Source organism: Camelus ferus, chromosome 5, assembly GCF_009834535.1.
Source record: "Camelus ferus isolate YT-003-E chromosome 5, BCGSAC_Cfer_1.0, whole genome shotgun sequence".
NCBI lineage: Eukaryota > Metazoa > Chordata > Mammalia > Artiodactyla > Camelidae > Camelus > Camelus ferus.
In genome coordinates, this window is record NC_045700.1 from 38,174,688 (window position 1) to 38,196,793 (window position 22,106).

Below are 22,106 nucleotides of genomic sequence, written 5' to 3' on the forward strand. Positions count from 1 at the left end.
AACATCTAACCCAAATAAACTTTAAATTTTAGATGCCGTTTTATTTAGGCCTGGAGACCAGGTAACATTATTTTTAAGTGAGAAGCAAAAGGTGTTATGTTAATTTTTACCTAGAAGGAGAGCAGTAGTTATACTGCTGTTACTGGCTGTAGCAGTTAAACCTGGCTCTCAGTAGGGTCCCAAGATGGAAGGCCAGACTGTTTTTCTACAGCCTATGAGGAAAGTGACAGTGATTTTAAGCATTAGATATCTGGCTGGGACAGGAGGATGAATTTTGTAAGTTAAGATAATTACTTTGGTTTAAGTCATTATAACCATTGAGTCTTCTGAGGTTCATGCCTCACTGACCACATCTTTATATTGCTCAGGCTCTTTTAAAGCTAATATCCTGTAGGAAGGGACCTTCCTAATCTTGTCCAACTCTCTGAGACATGGATTTTAATATCAAGCAATTCTTTTCTGTAGAGGAATTAAGAAGAAAAAAGGATTATGTTGTACTGGAATTTAAACAAGCCGGATGCTCGCACACCATTCCCTATCTTCCTATTCCTTCACGCTTACTTTTTATAAGGACGTACAGAGGCTTTACGTGCAAAGCTGAATTGTATGCATGTCATACCAAATGATGCAGCTGAAGCGTTCACTAATCCAACAATCAGATCTAAATTCCTCACCTGCCAAATCCTCTCTCCCTACAAATGAACACTCTCTGGTGAATTCATTCTGAATTTCCCTGGAGCTTGGACCAACAATCCTTATAAAATTGGTTGCAGCTGCAAAAATATGCCTAAATATGAAAATAAAATCCTTCTGTCGTCCTCTGAATCAGAGTTAGCCATTTCTCTCTCCCCTGCTAGGCACCCATAAATGTTTGTTGAATGAGGAAAGGAAAGCATCAGTTAGTTCCTAAATTTGTATCTGCACAACGCCAAATGGTTTGGAAAGCTGGTTAAAATTACTATGCTTTTATTGAATCAACTGGCCATTTTGTCACAGGTACTTGATCACTTACATTTTTGTTTTTTCAGATTGCCTACAGAAGGCCTACAGATTGCCTTCCACACAGATGATCAATTTATGTGGCCATTAAAAAATATATAGGGAGCCATCTAAGGCCATTGTAATCACATTTTAAGTAGTGTAACGTTTTTATAAATTTAAATAAATTGCTTGCATTTGAAAATAATATACTAGCGTCAAAGGTAAAGGTAAGTTAATAGACTATATTTCTATCCTGGAGGGATAGAAATTAATCCATTTAATTAGGTGCACAGATATGATGTTTATTTAAAAATATGTGAGTGTAAGAATTAGTAAAGGATGAAGAAACTCAAAAAGTGTTAAAATGTTGTTCAGAAGGACGGGATACAATGGATCAGTCCACAATAAGTTTAAAATTGTGTTCAAATTCATTGAAAAATAAAACTTCTTAATGAGAAATTGACTGATCAGAATCTTAAATTAACTTGCAGTTTTTCTGTACCCTGATTTTATGAGAGGCATGTACCATTATCACTCCAAAATGATCTAACAGTTGAAGATATTCAAATATATTCCACTGTGTGCTCTGATACTTTGGAGTCAATATATACTATATAATAGATGTTCACTTAATCTTTGATTAGCAAACGTGTTTGAATAATCAAATAAAACTAATTTTTCTGCTGGTTTGTGCATTTTCTTTGTAAGTCGGTAAATGCACACTGTTCTTCTACAGCTGGGATTAGAAAGCCATAGAACAACCTATACTTAATGCAAGCTAATTTTGCTACACAAATCCACTGAAATTGTACATTTTTTGGAAAGAAACCTATATGCATCAATCTGATCAAAACTCCGGGTTGCCCTAAAATATGAGTCAGAAGAAAGCTGTGGATGTCAGTTGGTGTCAGTAGCGCTTTAGCAGTTCTGGAGAAGACTCTCTCCCATCCCCCAACCCTGACCCCACAAAAGAAAAATTAGAGAAACTTGTTTGTAAGCATTCAAGGAAATATGCCAGTGGAAAATATTTCAGGGAGTTTGTGAATGCAGTTAGAGACAGACTTTTAAATAGAAAGGCCTTTTTGTCCTCGTTAAAGCTGGCCTATATTCATGTATTTGGAGATGGCTTCCTACACTGTCAGAGATTTATAACTCTAAAACTGTATTTTTTTTTTTCAGTGTGCTGGAATGAATGTAATCAACTAGAAACATGTCAACACAGAAGAGTATCTGTCCTCAAAAGTGACAAAGTTCCCTTTCTTCCCCCTTGAACTTCCACAAGTTGAGAATCATCTGAGTTGTATCCTTGCTTTCTTACTTGCTTGGAAGGCATTTTCATTAACAAAGTACTGGTTTAGTAAAAGCAGTAAATTGGAGTCTCCATGCAAGAGAAATTGGAGTTTCCTAACATGCACGTGATTTAAAAAATAAAAATAAAAAATAAGGTGCCTTGAGATGCTGGCAGTTTTAACATTTGGAACAAAAGAGTTCATATGTATATTTACATCCTAACTGCTCAATTTTACCTTACAAGCTTCAATTTAGGAAAATATACAGTACTTTTGCATATAATGGTAACTTGTGAGCCCCTGAGTCAAGTAGAGAGGATTTAAATACAAAAAGGAAAACAGCCATTGAAAGCACTTACATTGTATGTGGAGTAAATAGTACAAAACGATTATTTTCCTGGAAGACCGGGATCAGAAACATGCCTATGAAGACCCAAGATTCCTACAGTGTTTAGGGATGAATCTGTCAAAGAAGGATGCCTAATGGGAGGAAGGTAAGTTTTTCTTTGCCTTGGGGGGTGAAGCTCTAAAGAGAGATCACTGTCTTGTTTTAAAAGTGAAGTCAAGTTGTCTTCCGAAGCTGTGTTCAGATGCACCCCACTTGAGAGGGAGTCTTTGGATTTAAGTTTAGATTTTTCAAGGTCTAGCATTTCAGGACACTGATAGAAAGAAAAGAAAAGAAAACACGTTTTTGTAATTCATTTGGACATATTTCTAAAATTACACTCCTGAAATCTAAAGATGATTTCTTTTTCCAAAATCTACACTGGATTAGTGGTATTAACCAAACTTTCCTTCTCAAAGATGGGCCAAGACATTGGAGATCGAGTATCAGTTTAGATAATCCTAAACAACCAGTCCAAGAACTTTAATTTTATTCTGAAGCCGTATCAAATTATTATTATTTTAAGCACATTATTTCACATTGAGCTTTTCAGATGAATTTTAATTCAAAATTCCAGACACTGGGATCAGAAAGGCAGGTTATTTGGTGAGTACATTTGGAGTACAAAGAGAGAGAAAAAAGAAAGGAAGGAAAACCATCCATCCTTAGTCAGAAAATACTATCTAAAGCTGCTGAAAGCAACGAACTAAGTACACGGTTTTGCATGTTTCCCAGCCATTTTAAGCTAGAGATGCATTTCTACTTTCATGTTTTGGAAAGATTGCATTATTTCCCTTCTGGCACATTACCTCATGCTATTAATGTAGTTTCATTCCCAGAACATTTTGCACTCAATTCCCAAACTTCTAAAAAAGTTTTTTACAAAATTGTTCTGTACATTCTTCTTTAAATGGTTGTTCTTAGATCCAATTTGGTCACAGTGTTTAAGTAATTAAGAATGATTCCTAAAATAGAATTCCAAACGAGTTGGATGTTTCATATTAACATAATTCAAAGGGTTCCTCATAGGACTTCAGAGGAAGGATAAAGGACACCAACATATCTCTTCTTACCATCACCAAGGTGAGAAAAATTTAGAGATTTCTGGTGATGGGTGGGGCTCAGATGTGATTACTAGTCTGACTGCACTTGGATCTCAGGTCTTCTCTGGCTGGCTGCTATTTCTTCTCCCGTTCCTTCCTGAGATCCTGTTCAAAAGTGTCTCTTGTCACTAGAGCAAATTACAAACCTTTCTCTGAAGGGTTTTTTTGGACCCAGGGCTATTCCTTAGCTTTCAGAGCTCTACCATTGATAAACTTGGTTAAGACTGATTCTTGAAAAAAGCTTTTTCTTTAAGAAAAAAAAAAAACTAGTGTTTTAAGATCATTCTTTAAGGTCCATTGTTCCCAAACTTTAAATAAGCATAAGAATCAAGGGGGAGCTTGTTTAAAAGGCAGATTACAGGGCTCATTCCCAGAAGTTCCAATTGAGTAGAAACAGAGATGGGGATGAGAATCTCCTTTTCCCACAGCAGCCCAGGTGACGCTGATTCACATGGTCCCTGGAAACACACTTTGAGAGACACCCTAGGTTTACACACTATCTATACTCACTTGTGACGAAGGACTGAAACTTCGATCCGTCTTAATGGATGCTACCGGATGACTGGTTCTCGTCAGGCGGATGATGGGTCTCTGATACTCTGCTCCTGCGGTTACCATACTGTAGGCTGGGGGGACCACAGTGGTTTGTTTCTGCAGCAGCTGTAAGATGGTCTGGATGTCTGCAGTCATTTGGGATTCGAGTCTGCAGGACAGACAGAAATAGGGGAAGACAGTCCTAAAGTAGTCCAGGATTGCAAAGCATTTAAGAAAATTTCAGCCTCATCAATGAATAGAATTGTGGTCCTGCTTTAAACAAGAAGGACAGGAGAGGGAGCACGGAAATGCTCACTTTCTATGTCTCACTAATGGTTCTGATAAAGACCGTTGCTTTCCTGTTCCTTTAATAAGATCTTAATAGAAAAACAGCTGAATGAAGAGCCTACATTTTCATAGTGTACACTGTATTACATTTTTACAATTAAGCTTTGTTGATATCAAATGGTAAAACACATTGAGAATATATTTTTAATCAGTAATCATCTTTTAAATCAGGTTTTAGTCAGGTTTTGTTTTTTTGCACTTTTTGTGTTAATTTTAATGATGACAAGGGCACAGGAGTAAAAACATATTTCATTTATATTGTATAACAAGGTAACCAAACTGGACATGGAGGATACATTACAAAACAAATCATTAAACTTATAGTTTCTATGACTTTTCTTTCGATTAGATTTCTGTCTTTTCAAATAGGACTGAGGTATAGTAAACTGGCAAAGATAAAAAGAAGCAAATAGGAGTGGTGCTAAAATAACAGATACTCAAAACCAAATGCCTTGTCAGAAAATGTCATATGGTAACCATTCATCAGATTAGAGCAGCAGGAGAAAGTTACTTCTAAATCATAATCATTTTAGTGGTATTTATCAACCTCGCCAGGAAATAAAATTCATGTCAAAAAGGAAAGGGGGAATGGAGGAAGTCAGTTAGTTCATTCCAATAAATTATTTGATCAGTTTCTTGTGAGCATTTTACTTACTCTTTAAAAAATAGATTCCGTAGCACCTTTCTTTCATAGCTGGAACAAATGGATAATTTCTTATGAGTTTCAAATTTCTATTACCTTCATTTTACCTTGCTCCTCTCCTATTCATATCAAATATTGTGTATTTTTCATTGTATTTTTTTCGTAATGTTAACTACTGTCAAGTGCTAAATTCCTTTCCCATTTACAGTTTAGGGCCTTTGGTATTTAAGAAACAGATCAAACATAAACGTTTACTTGCTTCTATGACCCATCTGGCTAGCAAAATACCAGTCTGATAATTTTTTCCCCAAAGCTCACAAGTAGCTAACTGGCCTGTTAATTTCATTCTCATTTGAAAGTAAAATTGAAGGGAAAATTGCAAACAACAATTGGTACAATCTCCCTCCTTTGTGTGTGTTAACAGTATTAAAAAAGAGAATTTTGTGGGTATAAGAACAGAAAATTTGGACCATATGCCTCTTTAGAAAACTCTTCTTTTAACTCTTATTTGTGTGTACTATTTTATTTCAATGAAGAATGCATTAAAAAGGTAAATCTTAACAAAAATGTTAAAATCATAGACTAATTTTGCTGTTATATACATGCTATATTTGTGAAATTTAAAAGTGGAGAGAACTTAGCCTTTGATATGAGAGAGAGCAGAATAAAACTTGAAAACATGGGAGAAGATCCTTTCTTTTTTTCTTTTTAGTTCTTAATATTGAAACTACAAATCTTCCTTCTGAGAATCATGATAACATATTATTCGTGCAGGTTTTCTATATCTGGCTTATATAGCCACATAGCTTAATGTCTTCTAAACTAATAACTATAAATTATACATGACTGTGCCTTGCAAATGTCAAAACTACACACTGAAAAAGCAAATTTGAGTTATCAACTAGTTTATTTATCAACTTGTTACCCATTGTTCTGATTGAATTTTTTATGGTGCCAACTAAAGAGAGAAGGCTCGTTATTTTATTACGCATCCATTTTTTCTTTCACTCTTCAAGGTCCAGCACAAGTTTTATCTGTACTCAAAAATCTTCCCTTATTCAGAATTAATTTCTCTTTCTTCTGAACCCCCAAAGAAAATTCTACATTCAGAGTACCTGGTATATACTTCTGTGCAAATGTATCCTATCATTAACCACATTTAATATTTAGTGAGTGGCCTACATATTAAATGTAAAAGGATTTGGGGGTGAGGAGTGGAATAAAAACTTCATTAACAAGTGGGATTCAACACCCAGTAGTGAGTCAAAAATTATGATAATGTTTTTGTGTCCTACAAAACCTTTGCCAAACAGCAGTGATCTCCAGGAAACAGGATCTCTACATCATGGATTCTATCTATTTGAATCGTGTCTATGAGGAAAAAACCCATTGGGAGGTGCACTTCAGTAATAGCAACATGCTGCCAGAGCGGGACTCCCGAATGCAAGACCATCACGTGCAGGTGGAGCAGCTGGTGCAGGGTGACCATGAGACTGTCTGTGTCAGCATGACTTTGCTGAGACCGTAGACCACCTCTGTCAACATGACTTTGTTGTTCCAAAAAACTGTGCCTGGGAAACATAAGTCCAAGTGGATAAATAACTTTACTCCTTCAGGAAATTTCTATAGGTCAACTCACTGGAGATAGCCATCTGCTCTTTTGAAGGAATAACTTGCTTAATCAAACAAATTTTATTTATCCATATTTGCTTCAAGGTCTTCATTTCTCTGTGTCCATTCATCCTGAACTTTGCCCAAATCCACTCAGTTTCCCACCTTGAAAGGCCCAGGCTCCAAAGTCCAATAAATATCTTATTTCTTCCTTCCCCTTAGGAGATAATACTTAAGATCCTGTCGAGGTGGCCGTCTCCCTTCGTGCAGTGATTTTGAATACTGAGTTTGGTTTTATTAACTTGTAATCTGATATTTGGGATATTTCAATGCAACGGATTGAATGTTTATGTCCTCCCAAAACACATTTGTTGAAATCCTAATCCCCAATGTGATGGTAAAAAGTGTGGCTTTAGGGATGTGATTAGGTCATGAGGGTAGCACCCCATGAATGGCATTAGTGCCCTCCAAAACAAGACCCCCAAAGAGCCCCCTTTCTTCTACCATGTGAGGACAGTGAGAAGACAGCCATCTATGAACCAGGAAGCTGGTTCTCACCAGACACTGAATCTCCTGGCTCTTTGACCTTGAACTTTCCATGCTCCAGAAATGAGACATAAACATCTGTTGTTTATAAACCACCCATTCGACTGTAGTTTTGTTACAGCAGTCCAAAACGGACTAAAACATTCAACAAAGAGGAGCTTTACTGAAGGATTTCTTTACTATGCATAGGTTGTATTTTCATGTTTAGGATTAGGGTCTACTGGCTTAACTGGAATGGACTCTTCTATTAACACTGAATAATCTGCTCTACTCTGTAGGAATTATAGAGAAGTTTGAAAAAGTCCAGCTTGGTCTTTAAAAAAGAAAAGAACAACACAGTTTTATAACTTTTTTGTCAGTGCAGTGTTGGTGCAGCATATGCCACCCCAAAATATGCCACTTTGGCATATTGATTCTTTTGAGCTGTAGGCACTTGGAAAACTGCAAATGCAGGGAGAGGCTTTCTCTGAACTTCCCTTAGCTGCCTCAAGGCAGATCTTCCAAAAGGAACTCAATTGTCATAAATCCCCTCCCTGGAAGTTTCAACAATCAGGGAAGATTGACTTTTGTTGCAGGAGAGGAGTCTAGAAGTTGACACCACAATAAGACAAACTTTGTCACAAACCGTCATACCTCCCATCTCTTCTGCTAAGGGCCCATACATCTGGCCTAAAAATTAGTTTCTCTCCTCTAAGAGAACTCCATCCCCCAGCCCATTTCCCAATTAAGATGCTGTTTAATCTTGAATTCTAAGCCACTTCAGGGAGTTACTCATTTCCCCCGAGTATCTCCCATGTGTCCATGAGGTATATATGTTAATAAATTTATGTTTGTTTTCTCTTATGAATCTGTCTATTATTTTACAGGTCTCAGCCAAGAACTCAGAAGGGTAGAGGGAAATTTATTTTTCTTCGCCTACATCAGCATAGCTATACAGCAGCATAAAATGGAAGTTTTCATTCGCTGTTCAGAGACCCACAATGTACCGGGCACTATGTTCTGCAAGGGATGGAGTCAGCACCGAAAGCTTTTACACCCTCTAGGGCCTCCCTTCTCAAAGTGTGGTCAAATCTGAGAGCTTGTTAGAAGGTAGAATCTCTGCCCATTCCAGACCTAGACTTAGAATCTACGTTTTAACAAGATCCCTAGGTGATCTGAATGCACATTAAAGTTTGAGAAGCACTAGGTTAGGATCAAGTGTTAGTGATTTCCCTAAATATGTATATCTGTAAGCATAACATATAAATATGTAAGAGCATTTCGTATGTAAACCTTTAACCCTGCATATAGTTTAATTGGCTATTAAAGCAGAAAAGCAGCAGCAGCTAGGACGATTCAAGATAGACAGTTTATATTTGTTTGTATTGCACTGTGTACTTGATATGTGTATTTGGATGAAACAAATGGGGTAGAAATCCACAGTTCTATATTTGAACAGAAATGCTGAAGCTAAATAGAGTAGGTTCAAGTCCAGAAAGTGTCCCAGGATTCTCACCCTGCAAAGTCGAAGTCTAAACTGAGCTGCCCTCTTCAAATTTGTTTTCTATACTTTTGCATTCTAGAGTAAAGTGGAGGAGAGAGGTTGCTGGAGATGGCAGTGCAGTAAAAATGTAATATTTTGGATTTTAAATCCAAAAGGGGCTAAGCTGTGTTAGGCAATAAAATGTGAAAATTTCAGAGATAAATAGAAAGACATTAGTTAAAGAAAAGAAGTATGTTAATGAACATACAGATACTACGAACATGCCAAAAAAAGAGATTTAGTTGCAGTTTGGCTGTGAAAAAGTTTCATATAACAATAATTTAAAAGTCACTGTGATAAAATAATTATTATTACCAGTGGGCAGTTGCAAACCAAATGGGTCTTAGATGTATGTGCCCTTAAAAGTTTATAGTTTCAGCCCCAAGAAGTACTAATAACACTTATTTTCAGTAATCTTTGGCTTACACTAGCAGCAATGATTGGCACCCATGACAAGGCAAAAAGGGAACTGTAAAAATCTCAATTTTCATTCTGAAAAAAGGTTCAAATCAGGAAACACAGAAATATATGTAAAGCGGGAGAATATGTTCAGATGAATACCAATAATATAAATGAAGTTCATTGTTAATCAAATTTCACCTAACTACAACACTCTCTATTTTGAAGCATATATATACTCTCCACATGCATTACCTCAGTCTTTACAGAAGTATTTGCAGGCACATATAGGTCAAAGAAAAAGGCAGCCTGGAGAAACTTAAATGACTTGACCGAGGCATCCTACTAGCAGCTAAGTAGCAGAGTTAAGACTTTAGTCTAGGTTAACCAGTTTCAATTGCTGTGTGAGTATCATGCCGAAAAATCACTGCTGTCTCTGTTATGCATTCACTCACTTTTTCATTTACTCAAGGAATTGAACACATACTATATGTCTGTCAGTAAAAGAATGGGCAGTCATTTTCTCTCAGTCATAGGAATCAAAGACATTCAAGTTCAGAGATCACACATAGCAATTCTTTCGTATGTACAGTATATATTTCTATATATGTTATGGGTAAAAGGTCCATGTAGCTTGGTATAAATAGCAGGGAGAGATAGCAAACATAATAATTAACCAAATATGCTTTTATGATTAATAATAAATATTATCATGGCAAGTTCTTATATCTTAATTAGGAATTACTGACTCTTAAGTCAATGATAGTCTGTTTTAATATTCTCAGCTATTATTTTACAAGACTTGCATTTGGCACTTGGGAATGCAATACAGACCTCAACTTTTACTTTTACACTTTGGTTAAATTACATGAAAACATGAAATACAAAATGAAGTCTTTAATTCCTGCAATATTTTCATACTTGTGTTTGAAATTAAAGCATACAAATCAACTTCAGTTCACTAAGTTGTAGGTTTTCTGATCCATTTTGTCTGTTTTAGTTCCTAATTCATTTTCATTGGTAATGTATATGTGTGTACATACATTTATATGTTTACTGTATTATTTGACACTGTTTAATTCTGGCATAAAGATTTTAAAAAACAATAAAGCAATGAACAACACCAATAAGACACAGAAGAAAAATTAAGCTTAGATAGTTAGCTTATGTGATATAAGCAAAACTCATAGAATGTGATAAGTACAGATAATGAGTAAGCAAGTAGCTTGTTAGACACGGGCAGAATTCATAAAATGTATTAAAGACAGCATGCTAGCAACCTACAAAACACCCCAAAGACAGAACAGAAATATGATGTAACAAACCAGAGCATGACTTATACAAGGAAAGAGATGAAAAGAACAAATTATTCTCTGTCATCTCTGGGCAGATGACTGCCACCCTCAAAATTAGGTCACCCACTGATGACACACACACAGTATGAATCCTCATGTTCTTTACCTATAAAAGGCCAATAAAACACATGGCTGTACGGCAGGCTAATTGAAATGCCATAGCTGTGGCCAGGTATACTTGACCTTACATCTCTGTGACACAGTGTGTGTCACTGACACTGTGTATTTTTTTCATCTGTGGACCCCTTTTGTGCAAACCTCAACTTTGGTCCTCATAAACACACCATCAGCAGGGAAGGCTGACACGGCATAAATGAACACTGCGTAAATCTGAATTCAGGTAGTGTGGTCCTGTCACCATGCTTGCTTATTATTAGAGATGTGTTAATTGTTCCATCTAACTCTCCTCATCACTCATTGTGTGTTTTAAAATGACAGCAAATCCTGTGATTTGAGAATTTTGGTTTAATCCATACAGTTTTCTGTCTCTGACCCCTGGAATACCTTGTCTGGTGGTGAACCTGGAAGCTACCTTGAATCAAGGTCACTTTCCACATGTAACACAACTAAAGTAGCTATATTATACTCACATATCTTTTTTTCCCCCTGAATCTCACTGACCAGTTTAATTTTGAGTCCATGCAGTTTTGGGTTAAGGGGTTCCATCCTTCCTAGAACCAAAATTTATTCCTTTTCTTATAAGGTTTTAGATCGGGGTTGGGGGGAGAGGTGAATTAGGAGTTTGGGATTAACACATACACACTACTATGTATAAAACAGATAAACAACAAGGTCCTACTGTATAGCACAGGGAACTAGATTCTATATCTTGTAACAGACTATAATGGAAAAGAGTCTGAAAAAGATTATGTATACATATAACAGAATCACTTTGCTGTACACCTGAAACTAACACAACATTGTAAATTAATTATACTCCAATTAAAAAAAAGAAATTATATAATCATAAAAAAAATACATTGGTAAGGCCCATCCATGCCAACATTAACCAATAAGATCAAAGGAAGGGAAATTTTGACCTACAGGCTGAGTAGATTCAGGCCTCATTTTCATTTCTGATTCATTGAACAAGTTGGGAAGAGACCATGTGTTAAATGAATGAATTTGCCCTCCAAAAACTGTGCGTAGATCAAAGATGGAGAGGATCTGGGCTTTAAGTCTGTGGGATTTTCAACTTAATCACATTTCTGACAAGCTTACTGAATAACTAAATGTTTAAATCACTTTGTTGATTTTAGAAAAATGTTATAACACATAGCTAAATTACCTAGGAACCAGTAAAGAATGTAAGAGAAGGACTTAAAGAGGAAGGTTGTTAGTCAACAAGCTAAATATGAATTATTTTGAAGGGATTAAAAAAAAAGGTTTTCTTTGGCAGCCGGTGCTGATGATATACTAATTTTATGGCAAGTAAAGAAAAAATAGGATTCATGCTGCCAGAAGTATGAAGATTTCTAAATAAATGCTCCTTGCAAGACAGATTAATAATTCTGTCAACCTCTACTCTTATTTTAAATAAATAAGTGTATAAAGAGGCTATGAGTTCTATGGCAGGATGCATGTGCTATTCGCAAGGAGGAAAAGCAGATGCAGCCAAGGGCTTGGCTTGTGTTCTCCCTTTGCCTGGCTACTGCTTATACCTGTTAAGTTGTTCTTGAAGCAAATCTAATCTTTGCTCCACTTCTCCGTATGTGAGGTCACTTTCGGTTTCCGAGATCCCCCAAGCCGCTCGCTGAAGTGCTGAGGGACTGGACTCGTCAGCCTGAGTCCCAGCATTCTCTCGTTCCCAGCCTCTTTGGTCAGCGATGTCTGTGGGAAATAGCAAGGTGGACGTCAACTTCTTTGGGTGCCCGTTTGTAGCAGTAATACCGAGACATCCACGATACAAGCAGGAAGGGATCTTGAGGTTTAACTGGGAGACAGAGAACTAGAGTGACCCAGGGACCTGTCCAGGGGCCACGACCAGTTGGTAGCTGAGTCCCACCCACCCTGACCCTTTCTGCCACCTCTCGCATCTATTTCCATATGAATAAAAACATACAACTGGGTAGGAGTCTTGAATACAATTTTGCCTTCTTTCTGTGTCATACTAAGAGGAAACAGGGATGGCCAACCCAAAATTCTGGTTAGACAGCCATGATTTGGTGCTTTTATATTTGGAAAGAAATTGCACCCTGGTATGCACTGCTCCACCTCAAGACAGCGATTTTAGGACACTTTACCTCAGAATAATTTGCATACTTCGTGATTTAGAGTGGGCTCAACCAGAGAGAGCCATGGGGAGGTGCTGATCTGCAGAGGGCTTCCTTTAGGGTCAACCCAACTCAAAGTAGAGCCAAGGAGCCTTGAGCTGTTAAAGATGGTAACAGTCCTGAAAGTCCTGTAGTCCCATGACACTCTTCATGTTTTTATGTTTCCTTGTAGCTCCTCCTGCATTGTCCTTTAATATACTCACATTAATTTCCTTTATTTTTTCTTGTGGCCCTTTTATTTAGAATATTTTTATGTTACTATACTTTCAAACATATTGCTCATCTGGCCAAGTCCATTTTTCAAATATTCTGTGTGTCTGTTCTGTGCCAGACACTCTGCTAAATGTGGAAGTGTTAAAGACGAAGAAGACATAGGCCCTGCATTTGAAGAATTCAGTCTAGCAAGACTTTGATCACTTTTCATAGAGAATCATTTTCTAAGCCTCACTTAATTTTCTATTTCTCTTGCAATCTGTGTTTGCAAGTTATCAATATTTGAGGGCAAAAATAGTATCTTACTTTTTCTTTTGTCATATGCTTTTGATGGCTTTTGCTATGCCTTCTTACTCTCTACATTTCACATATCTAAAAGAGTACTTAAAATGATTAACAGGTTGGAAAATAAAACCCATGAAAAAAATACTAGTGGAATTGGGAGTTTATTTCAGAGACAAAGAAGGAACATCCTTTCTTCACTGGGAGGGCTGGTTGGAGGCAATGACTACCTAAAACTGGTCTTTAGTTTCACATGGAAATAGATTTGAATAACAGGAAGTGGTTTTGATTTGATAGAACTTTTTTTCCCCCTTTGGACAAGTAGTTATGATTAAACAGTGGCAAAAGTTTTGCCAAGTTAAGGAACTTATATCTTTGACTATTTAAAAGTCTTGGATAGAAAGTAATTGATTTGGGGAGAGTTAGCTCAGATTCTAGAAATAAGGAACAGAATTTGTAGGACTTGTTCTCTTTTTTGGTAGGACTTCTTTTGAAGTCCCTTCCTTTCCTACTGTTTCTCCAAAAGTACAGTCAGATAGCTCAAAAGCATCCCCTTTCCCCAGGTAGCAGACAAAATGTCTGTATCCTTTCTTCGTGGTTTTTCTATCACTATACACTTATCATTGACTACACAGAAGTCTCCAATGAGGTGGCAACAATTTCTGCCTAAGTTGGGTGAAGTTATAACAAAAGTATTAGCATATCCACAGACAACATTAGAAAAATATAAGGTCAGGGTTCCTTGTTCTATTGAAAAGGCTAACAGACCTTAGAGTGGTTGCTATGAAGTCTACAGAGGTTCTCTGTGATTAAGGACTCTTCTCCTATGGAATCCTGGTGTTCTGCTTTGTTTTTTAAAGTGATGACGTATAATTTCTTTTGATACTTTACCAAATACGACAAATGAAAATGAACACAGAAAAATGGTATTGCTGGACTTTTAAGTAATATATTAGCAAATTTTCACTGAAAAGTATGATTTATTATTCACAAACATGTGACCCTATTTAAAATGCAAAACAATAATGTAATGTTTTAGTGCACCAGGGTTTCAATTTTGGGGCAGTATGTCAAATAAGCATTCAGAACACACGTACAAATGTTTGGTAATGCCAGTGTTTCTCCCTGTCTAGACAATAAAACAAAAACAGTAAAAACTGATAGACTGGAAGTTACATATTATGCTCAAAAGTTTTGTGGTAAGAAACTTTACAGAATTTCCACTTATGCCTAATAGTTCTCTCATTCTCAAATCATATATAATACACTGATTTTTAAATAACAGTGGTGAATCACATGAAATAAATTATGTAGGATTATATTTTTTCTGCAGTGCTCAAGAAAGAGCCTGATAATCTTCTCAGCAAAAAAGGATAAAGATAAATTATTAGGTCAAGGCTTTCTTGATTATAATTTACACTTATATTAAACTCTGGATATGTGTGATTAGCTTGTTTTAATAACAACGTGGAAGAAAAGGAGTTCAAAGAGGAAATCCTGTTTAGTGGTCTTAATCAACATGAACATCCTTGTAGATACTTTCTAAATATAGCTCAGAAAGAATCTGCACTTGGTTGCCTTGGAAAATGTTGCTATAGTTGCAAGGCACATTTCTGGAAATGGATGAACAGAAAGTAAACTTTCACTTTGCTCTGGGTACACAATTTTCCTAGACTCAACTTTTGACCTCAATCTAAGTAGGATCAGAGTCCATTTAATTCATTTTTTTCTTTTTAATTTTGTCTAAGGTCCTCCTTTGTTGGATTCAGCATGACAAATGCTAGAAATGTAAGTGGCATTTCCTATTGATAATAAAACTGAAATTTGTGGGGATTTAGTAGTTCAAATTGCAGCAGTTACAGCTACACCCTACATATTCAAATTTTTGAACACGCCACAGTACTTCACCTTAAAAAAATCACTAGGGAATGAAATTTGCAGTGAATAAAGTTTTAGAATTCTCCATTCATTGATCGTATTAGTTATCCAGGTTAACCATGTGTCACACTGATTGACTCTATATAACATCAATTATGCTTATTCAATTGACATGCATATTTAACTATGAATATAAAGGTAATTATTCATCTGACTAGGGATTCCACTGTAAATTTTTGAAAATTAAAATTTGTAGATATTAAAATGATTTGTTAGAATACTATCCTTTTATTGTGCATGTAGAATAGCTGATTTAAAATAACTGGAAGAAGTGGCAAAGAAAAATGTAAGATGAAGGCATGACACTGTCAGCAAGAGTCACTATAAAGTTGAATAAAGTCCCCAAAATATATCTTTAATGACTTGTCATTTGAGACTCTTAAGACTCAAGAGGAAAACCACTTTAAAAAAATCAGGTTCACGTTATGATGACTTTTGGAGATAGTAAGATGGTTCAGCAAGTTCTTCAGAACTTCTGACTTCCATGATGCAACCTTTTTCTATATTTAGCACTTCCCAGAATCCACTTTCATAAATAACTAAAATGGGACATTTGATAATCACATCTAATATTCCATTCTTCCATTGTGATAAATGAGGTACTATTTTCATTCACTTCATCAAGATTTTAGATTGTCCAGAGAACATTTGCATATATTCTTAGCTTATTTCAACTTGGGGTCATGACAAAAGCTGATTTGATAAAATAGGAAAAGTAACTCTGGAAAAATGTAAAGCCTAAACATCCGAAGAGTCCATAAAACTTTTGTTGTCAGATATAGTCGCTTCAAATAATGGTGGCAATGATAGATAATATTTACTTACTCTGTGCCATAATATTGTATCCTGTCAGGTCAAGAACATCTTATTTTTCTTTCATTTCTGTTATATTCTTTTGATTTTTTTGCTACACCTTCTTCATTTCTACACTTTTATATATCTAGGAATATATTCAATGATTAAAGCGTTAGAAGAAAAAAATTCTGAGAAAATACTAAACAGGTTGGGAATGTTATTTCAGAGGAAGTAATTTATGCAGGTTATCTTGTTTAATAATCACAACAGACTAGTTGGTTAGAAAATATTATTCCTACTTTAAAGATGTGCAAACTGAATCTTAGTAGAGTCTGTCCAGTTACTTACTAAAAGACATACAAGGAGCAAGTCACAGAGTTGGAGTTGGAAGTCAGGCAGTCTGACCCAGACCTCTTCTTGCACCCACTTAAGCTAGATTTAACAAGATCTGTAGATCTAGCTCCTGTTATGCTAAGCTAACTGTTCTCTTATGTGCTAACCATCAGCTTTCCTGAGTTTTCCATCCTTTAGCATCAAATCAAATCTGGGTATGTTGATCAAGCACGATGACCCAGTTCGTGCATATTTTCTATGACAAAACCCAAATATTTAGGTATTCCCCTTAAACGATTGTGTTTAAATGAGTTGGATCACGAGCATACTTTATTTAGGGGCACTTCTCCCCATTTTCTCATAATTCCCCATAAACTGTAATTTCTTTGGTATTTATTATAGTGTTATTGCATTGGCCTTTCATTCTATAAAACAAAAGGGTTGGAGGTGAGGATAGGTACAGAAAATACAAATAAGAATCAAAGGGTTAGCTCTCTTCAAATAGTCACTGATCCTGTCTCACCATGAATCACTAAAATAGACACATTCCCCGTGTTGTATGTGGCATTATGTTAAGTCTGACTGGTCACACAAAACCTCTTATGCTATCATTGGAAATAATTACCACTATTCCAGAATTGAGCAAACACTTTGTAGATGACCTGAGATTTGAACTCTTTGCAAATCTTTCATGAAATCCAAGGTTAGATTAACATGTGTTGGTATGGGTCTTCATTTGTGAAGAGTCACCATTTTGTGATTCGCACTCAGAGAGACAAACTGATTTCTGAGAAACTTGATTACCTTTGCAAGAGTGACTTCGTTTACCTATGTGAATTCTTCCTGAGGTGGGCACTGTTTCTTCAAGACCAAGTCCTGCTGCTTTCCCTATTCCTGGAGGAGAATCTACAAGTCCTGAGAAGAGAGGCTTTTGTTCGTCGTCAATGGAGGAGATGAAGGATGACGATCTGCTCTTTTTCTCTTCAAAGTGTTTCTTGGAGCTCTGATAATGTCTTATCGTGTCTACAGAGTCTTCGGGGTCATTTGTAGTGCTTTCTTTGCCAAAATCTATCAAATAAAAGTTATTTTATAGAAGATAATCAAATGTGGGACTGCAAATTGCACTATCTAGTTATATATATAGTACCCTTTTAATAGTGATGATCTTTGATATAGAATTTTTTTAAGCCACCAGAAAAGTTATTTTATTCTTTCTCTTTTTTTCCTACTGAAAATGTAGCTACTTAAGGAGAATTTGTTTTCTTAATTCAAGGGACATTAGATTATCTTAATGAAATACATTATTCATTTCAAAATTAAATGAATACCTGTAGTGGTAATACTGTTTATACCTCAGGAAAAAAAATGTGTCTCAGTTCTAAATATCACCATTGTGCAGCTTGTTGTTTATTTGTTTTCAGCTTTCACGCCCTCTCATCTGTGGTGGCCATTCACATATTGTGGATGTCAAAACTGGATGCCCCCTGGTGGTAAGGGCTGGCAGGCGGAATTTCAACCCTAGTTCAGTGCATATATTAGCCTTGGCATCAAATTCCAGGCAGTTTAGTTGTGTAGCACATTGCAAAGAATATAAAGCTAAAATACAGTAATTAAGGTGGGTTTATCTAATTACATTAAATCCAGGAGTGCATATTGGCTATTTTATACTGAAATGTCAGGATAATTTCAGCCCTGAAGGTTGTGTTAGAATATAATTCAGCAGGAAAAACTCAGAGACAAAGCCCAGAACTGGTTTCCATTAGTGTCCTGGGGAGACAGTATAATTCTCCATCTGGTTACTGCTAATAACTAACCAACATTCTCCAGAAGGTATATCATTTTCTAGAGAAATGCTTAAGACAGTGTCCCCATCTACTCTCTGCCTGGTTATGCTTTCTTTGTTATTTATAGAAGACCAAGTGAACTGATTTAAGGCCACTTCAGAGAAATTTCCAACTGTTTTTTAAAATTCCCATATGGCATAGAAATTAAACAGATCTTTTTCTTTTATTTAAAAAGCATAATTTAAAATATAAGAAGCCAGAAAGCAGCCCAAGGTAAAAATGGATAGAGTTTTAAAATGAGCTTCATGTGAAATGGTTATTAAGGAGTTAGTTTACATCCTACCAATTAAAGTTAAATGTAGTGGAAGCAGATTGTTTAATTTATTTTCTTTAAGATTTCACACTTGCTCGGTGATTTCATCATTACTGAGAAGACTGCAGACCTTTCCAATCTCAAGCACTGTCGACATCATTGATTACTCAGTGTTCCTTATATGTCTCCATTCAACCACTAATCTAGTTGGTTATAAATATTAGGTCAGCTCTTCTTATACAGACCCTTTCTAGTGTCACTGGCACAGCCCTCTTTAAGCCTCTAAACTTCATTCTAGTCGTCTTTTCCTCTGTTTCCTTTGATTTTAACTTCTCCCCTCCTGAAAACTTGATCAGCATCCCCACTTTATGAACAAATCATTTCATTCCTTAAAAAATAATCGTTTCCAATTTTACGCTAGTAAAGGTTAAAAAAAGAGAAAAGCTTCTCTCTTCTAAATTATCCTCATACTTGCTAAGTAAATTGCATCAATTTGCTGCCCCTAAGTAAAACTTTGGGCAGTTTGGGCACCGATGGGATTTGAATCAGCAAAAGCTTCTCATTGTCCTCAAAATGCTTTTCCTTTACTTTCATGGAAACTTTTCCAGCAGAATCATATGTAAAGTGAATTAACAACTAATTCATATGTCTCCAACTGAGTAAGGATAATGCTAACATAGATATTTGTAATGAATGTACATCACCAATTATTAAATCACATTGTCTCTTTGGCTTGAGAGGTCTGTGAGTCCTCTGTAGATGTGTAAAAACCTCACACACAGTAAAATGTTTTGTCCCACCTACTATACGAGCCTTGGTCTTCGTTTACTAAACTATGGCTTGAGTTTGGATGCTGAAAGACAAATTCATCAGTTAACACATATTTTTAAATTGAATTATAACTTGCTGATTTCAACTCAGGAACAGCTGTTCACGAAATGTGTTGAATGAGGGATTATTATTTCATTCTCTAGTAAAATGGAGCAAATTATTTCATATACATGGTATCTAAATCCTTTAGGCAAAATTTCAGGTAAAAGCAGGGTCATGAAAGAAGAAGAAAAAGTTTCATATCCTTGAATTTTTCCAAAACATAAGGGAAATTACTGCACATTTAGTTCTGTGTTCATTGCCACTGGATGATCACCCAGCTGCTTCCTGGAACCCAGGCCATGAGAACAGTTTCTCTAATGCAGCCCAACTGCAATGACATTTCTCTGTTCCATACTAGATAATTCAAAGCTTCATATTCAATCATTTAAAATGATAGTTGAAATGACAATCTATTTGTGAATTAAAAATGGAAACTGCTCAGGCTTAGACTGCAGGTTACCTAACGGAATACACTGAAACTGGGCTGAAACACATTATAATTAGCTTCCAGGTACCTCTAGATTTTGATGGCTTGTTCCATTTCTGTCTTTTCCTTGTTAAACTGGGCTACTTAACAGACATTAAATAGTATGAGGTACTATTTTTTCTTGATGTTATTCTTAATGCTGTTTTATTATTATCATTTCTTAATGCTATTTTCTGAAATGTTAAGTAGAAATGGTATTCTGAAGGCAGTAATCTGAGTTTTTACATTTTCCCCTTTGCTAGAAGTGAGACTATATAATCACTTCTGTTACCATCACTTTGCAAAGAAAAAATTTGTCTGTTTAATTAAGCCTCAAGTTTTTCTGATTTAGATGACTGAAACCATTTTTTTAAATCCCTTGTTTCTGTAGGCTGACAGTTCATCTCCTTCCCTTTCCTCACAGGATACAATTCTAAGGTATTTGTGATTTGCCTTGTGAATGTCTCTCTGGGTTCAGAACAGACTGACGAGCACTGAGTGAATGTCCTGATGGAGTGGTTGACCCATCCATCTTAAGAATTATTACATAAAATTCTTCCACTTCAAACAACCTGGAAACAAATGCTAGAGCTCTTTCCATCTTTCATGGAGCCTTTCTTTCAGATTAACTATCATTTTTAATTTGCCAGACCCAACAGGTGGAAAAGAGAGGCATTTAATGTGCTCTCTTAGCACTGGCATTTAAGATCTCCTCCTGGTAACAATTTTGAGGTAAGTTGAGCATTTTCCAGCTGAATGCATTAAAAAATTTATTTCATTGAAAATTAGAGTCTAAAATAAATTTATTCATTTGATTTCAAGTGCTTCAGTTCCTCTCCAGCTTCAAAGAATGTTGAAAGATAATTAGTGTCATTTTTCTATTTAATACATATGAAATTTATCTTAAAAATTAAAATAAAGATACACTTATATATTACTAAAATGGATAACAAGAGCTAATCATTCTTTGTTATTGGAGAAGATATTCCAAAGAGATGCAAAAGTAATTCCATTATATTTAAAGGCTTAACTTAATAAACTTAGAATTTGACCCACCCCTATTCTGTAAAACAAAATTTAACAGTGTATATATTTACTCCTTATATATATCTTTTCTCTTTAAATATCTCCTTTTAAATGTAAGCTCCTTAACACTCTGAGGTAGGCATGATTGAAGGTGGAGGGGCTGGAGATGAGAACTGAAGAACTGAAGGGCTCCGGTGTTTTGTTGAATAGGTTATGAGTGGTAATTGCAAGACTCAACCTCTGTCTGTCTCCAACAGCCAACCACGCGTTCTTCCCTCTGGTTCTTGTTGCCTCTGCTAATTAATTCACAGTCATCAGCGGTCTTGGATATTTGCCTCAAGGTATTGTTTCAAATGAGAAGTAAACTAACTCTAAGTAAGCAATACATTTCATGGGCAGCTTTTAGCTTATGTACCTGCCATATTACTTAGTATCAGTTATCTTCTGAAAGTTCTCTGTTCTTTATACTTACTTACATGCTTTTTTCTCCCAGGTATTGGTTCTACATCAGGAAGTATAGAATGAGTAGCCCCTTCAGATCTTTGGATTGTGGTGATTAGGGCTAAAATGCATTCAGCTAATTTTTGAACTCACCTTTAGCACCATGGAGTCCTGAAGACTGGAATAGGCAACTCTCAGGCTCTGGATAACTGAAACTAATTGTGTTTTCATATTGACAAAATCATGCTTATTCATGGACATACGAGGAAACTTCAAAGAGTTACAGGCAGGCAAATCCCTTACCATCTACACTTTATAAAATGGGCCTCACAAACTAAGCCTATGATTAAAAGAAAAGTTTTCAGAATCAATAGAAATGTCTAGTTGCATGAGCACAATATAAACTGTGACATGCTCTCAGGGCCTTATCAGGAGATAAAAACGTTAGATTATTTAGCTTGAGTATGAGGAAGCTAAACAAATTGAAAGAAGATTTAATAAATCTTCAATTGTATGGGGAATATTATTATATAGACAATATTGTCAAGCTGTTCTTCCTTTCTAGTGAGATCAAAATATGAGATTAACTTCAGAATAAGGGATTTAGATTAAATCGATGGAACAGCTTGACGATAATGGTTCTGATTTTAGAA

The 22,106-nt window shown here is 35.9% G+C and overlaps 1 protein-coding gene across 3 annotated transcripts in view; it reads right to left on the bottom strand.

Moving 5' to 3' along the window:
• Nucleotides 1-2,402: 2,402 nt before the first annotated feature.
• Nucleotides 2,403-22,106, bottom strand: part of KCNH7 (potassium voltage-gated channel subfamily H member 7) — a 390,226-nt gene continuing 370,522 nt past the window's right edge. For all 3 annotated transcript variants that reach the window (XM_032479579.1, XM_032479578.1, XM_032479577.1), the window contains 4 exons: nt 17,355-17,618; nt 12,378-12,546; nt 4,269-4,461; nt 2,403-2,929 (listed from right to left, as the gene is read on the bottom strand). In XM_032479579.1, coding sequence (XP_032335470.1) covers nt 2,660-2,929; nt 4,269-4,461; nt 12,378-12,546; nt 17,355-17,618 — 896 coding nt within the window. In that variant the 3' untranslated portion in view covers nt 2,403-2,659. The remainder of the gene's footprint in view (nt 2,930-4,268; nt 4,462-12,377; nt 12,547-17,354; nt 17,619-22,106) is intronic.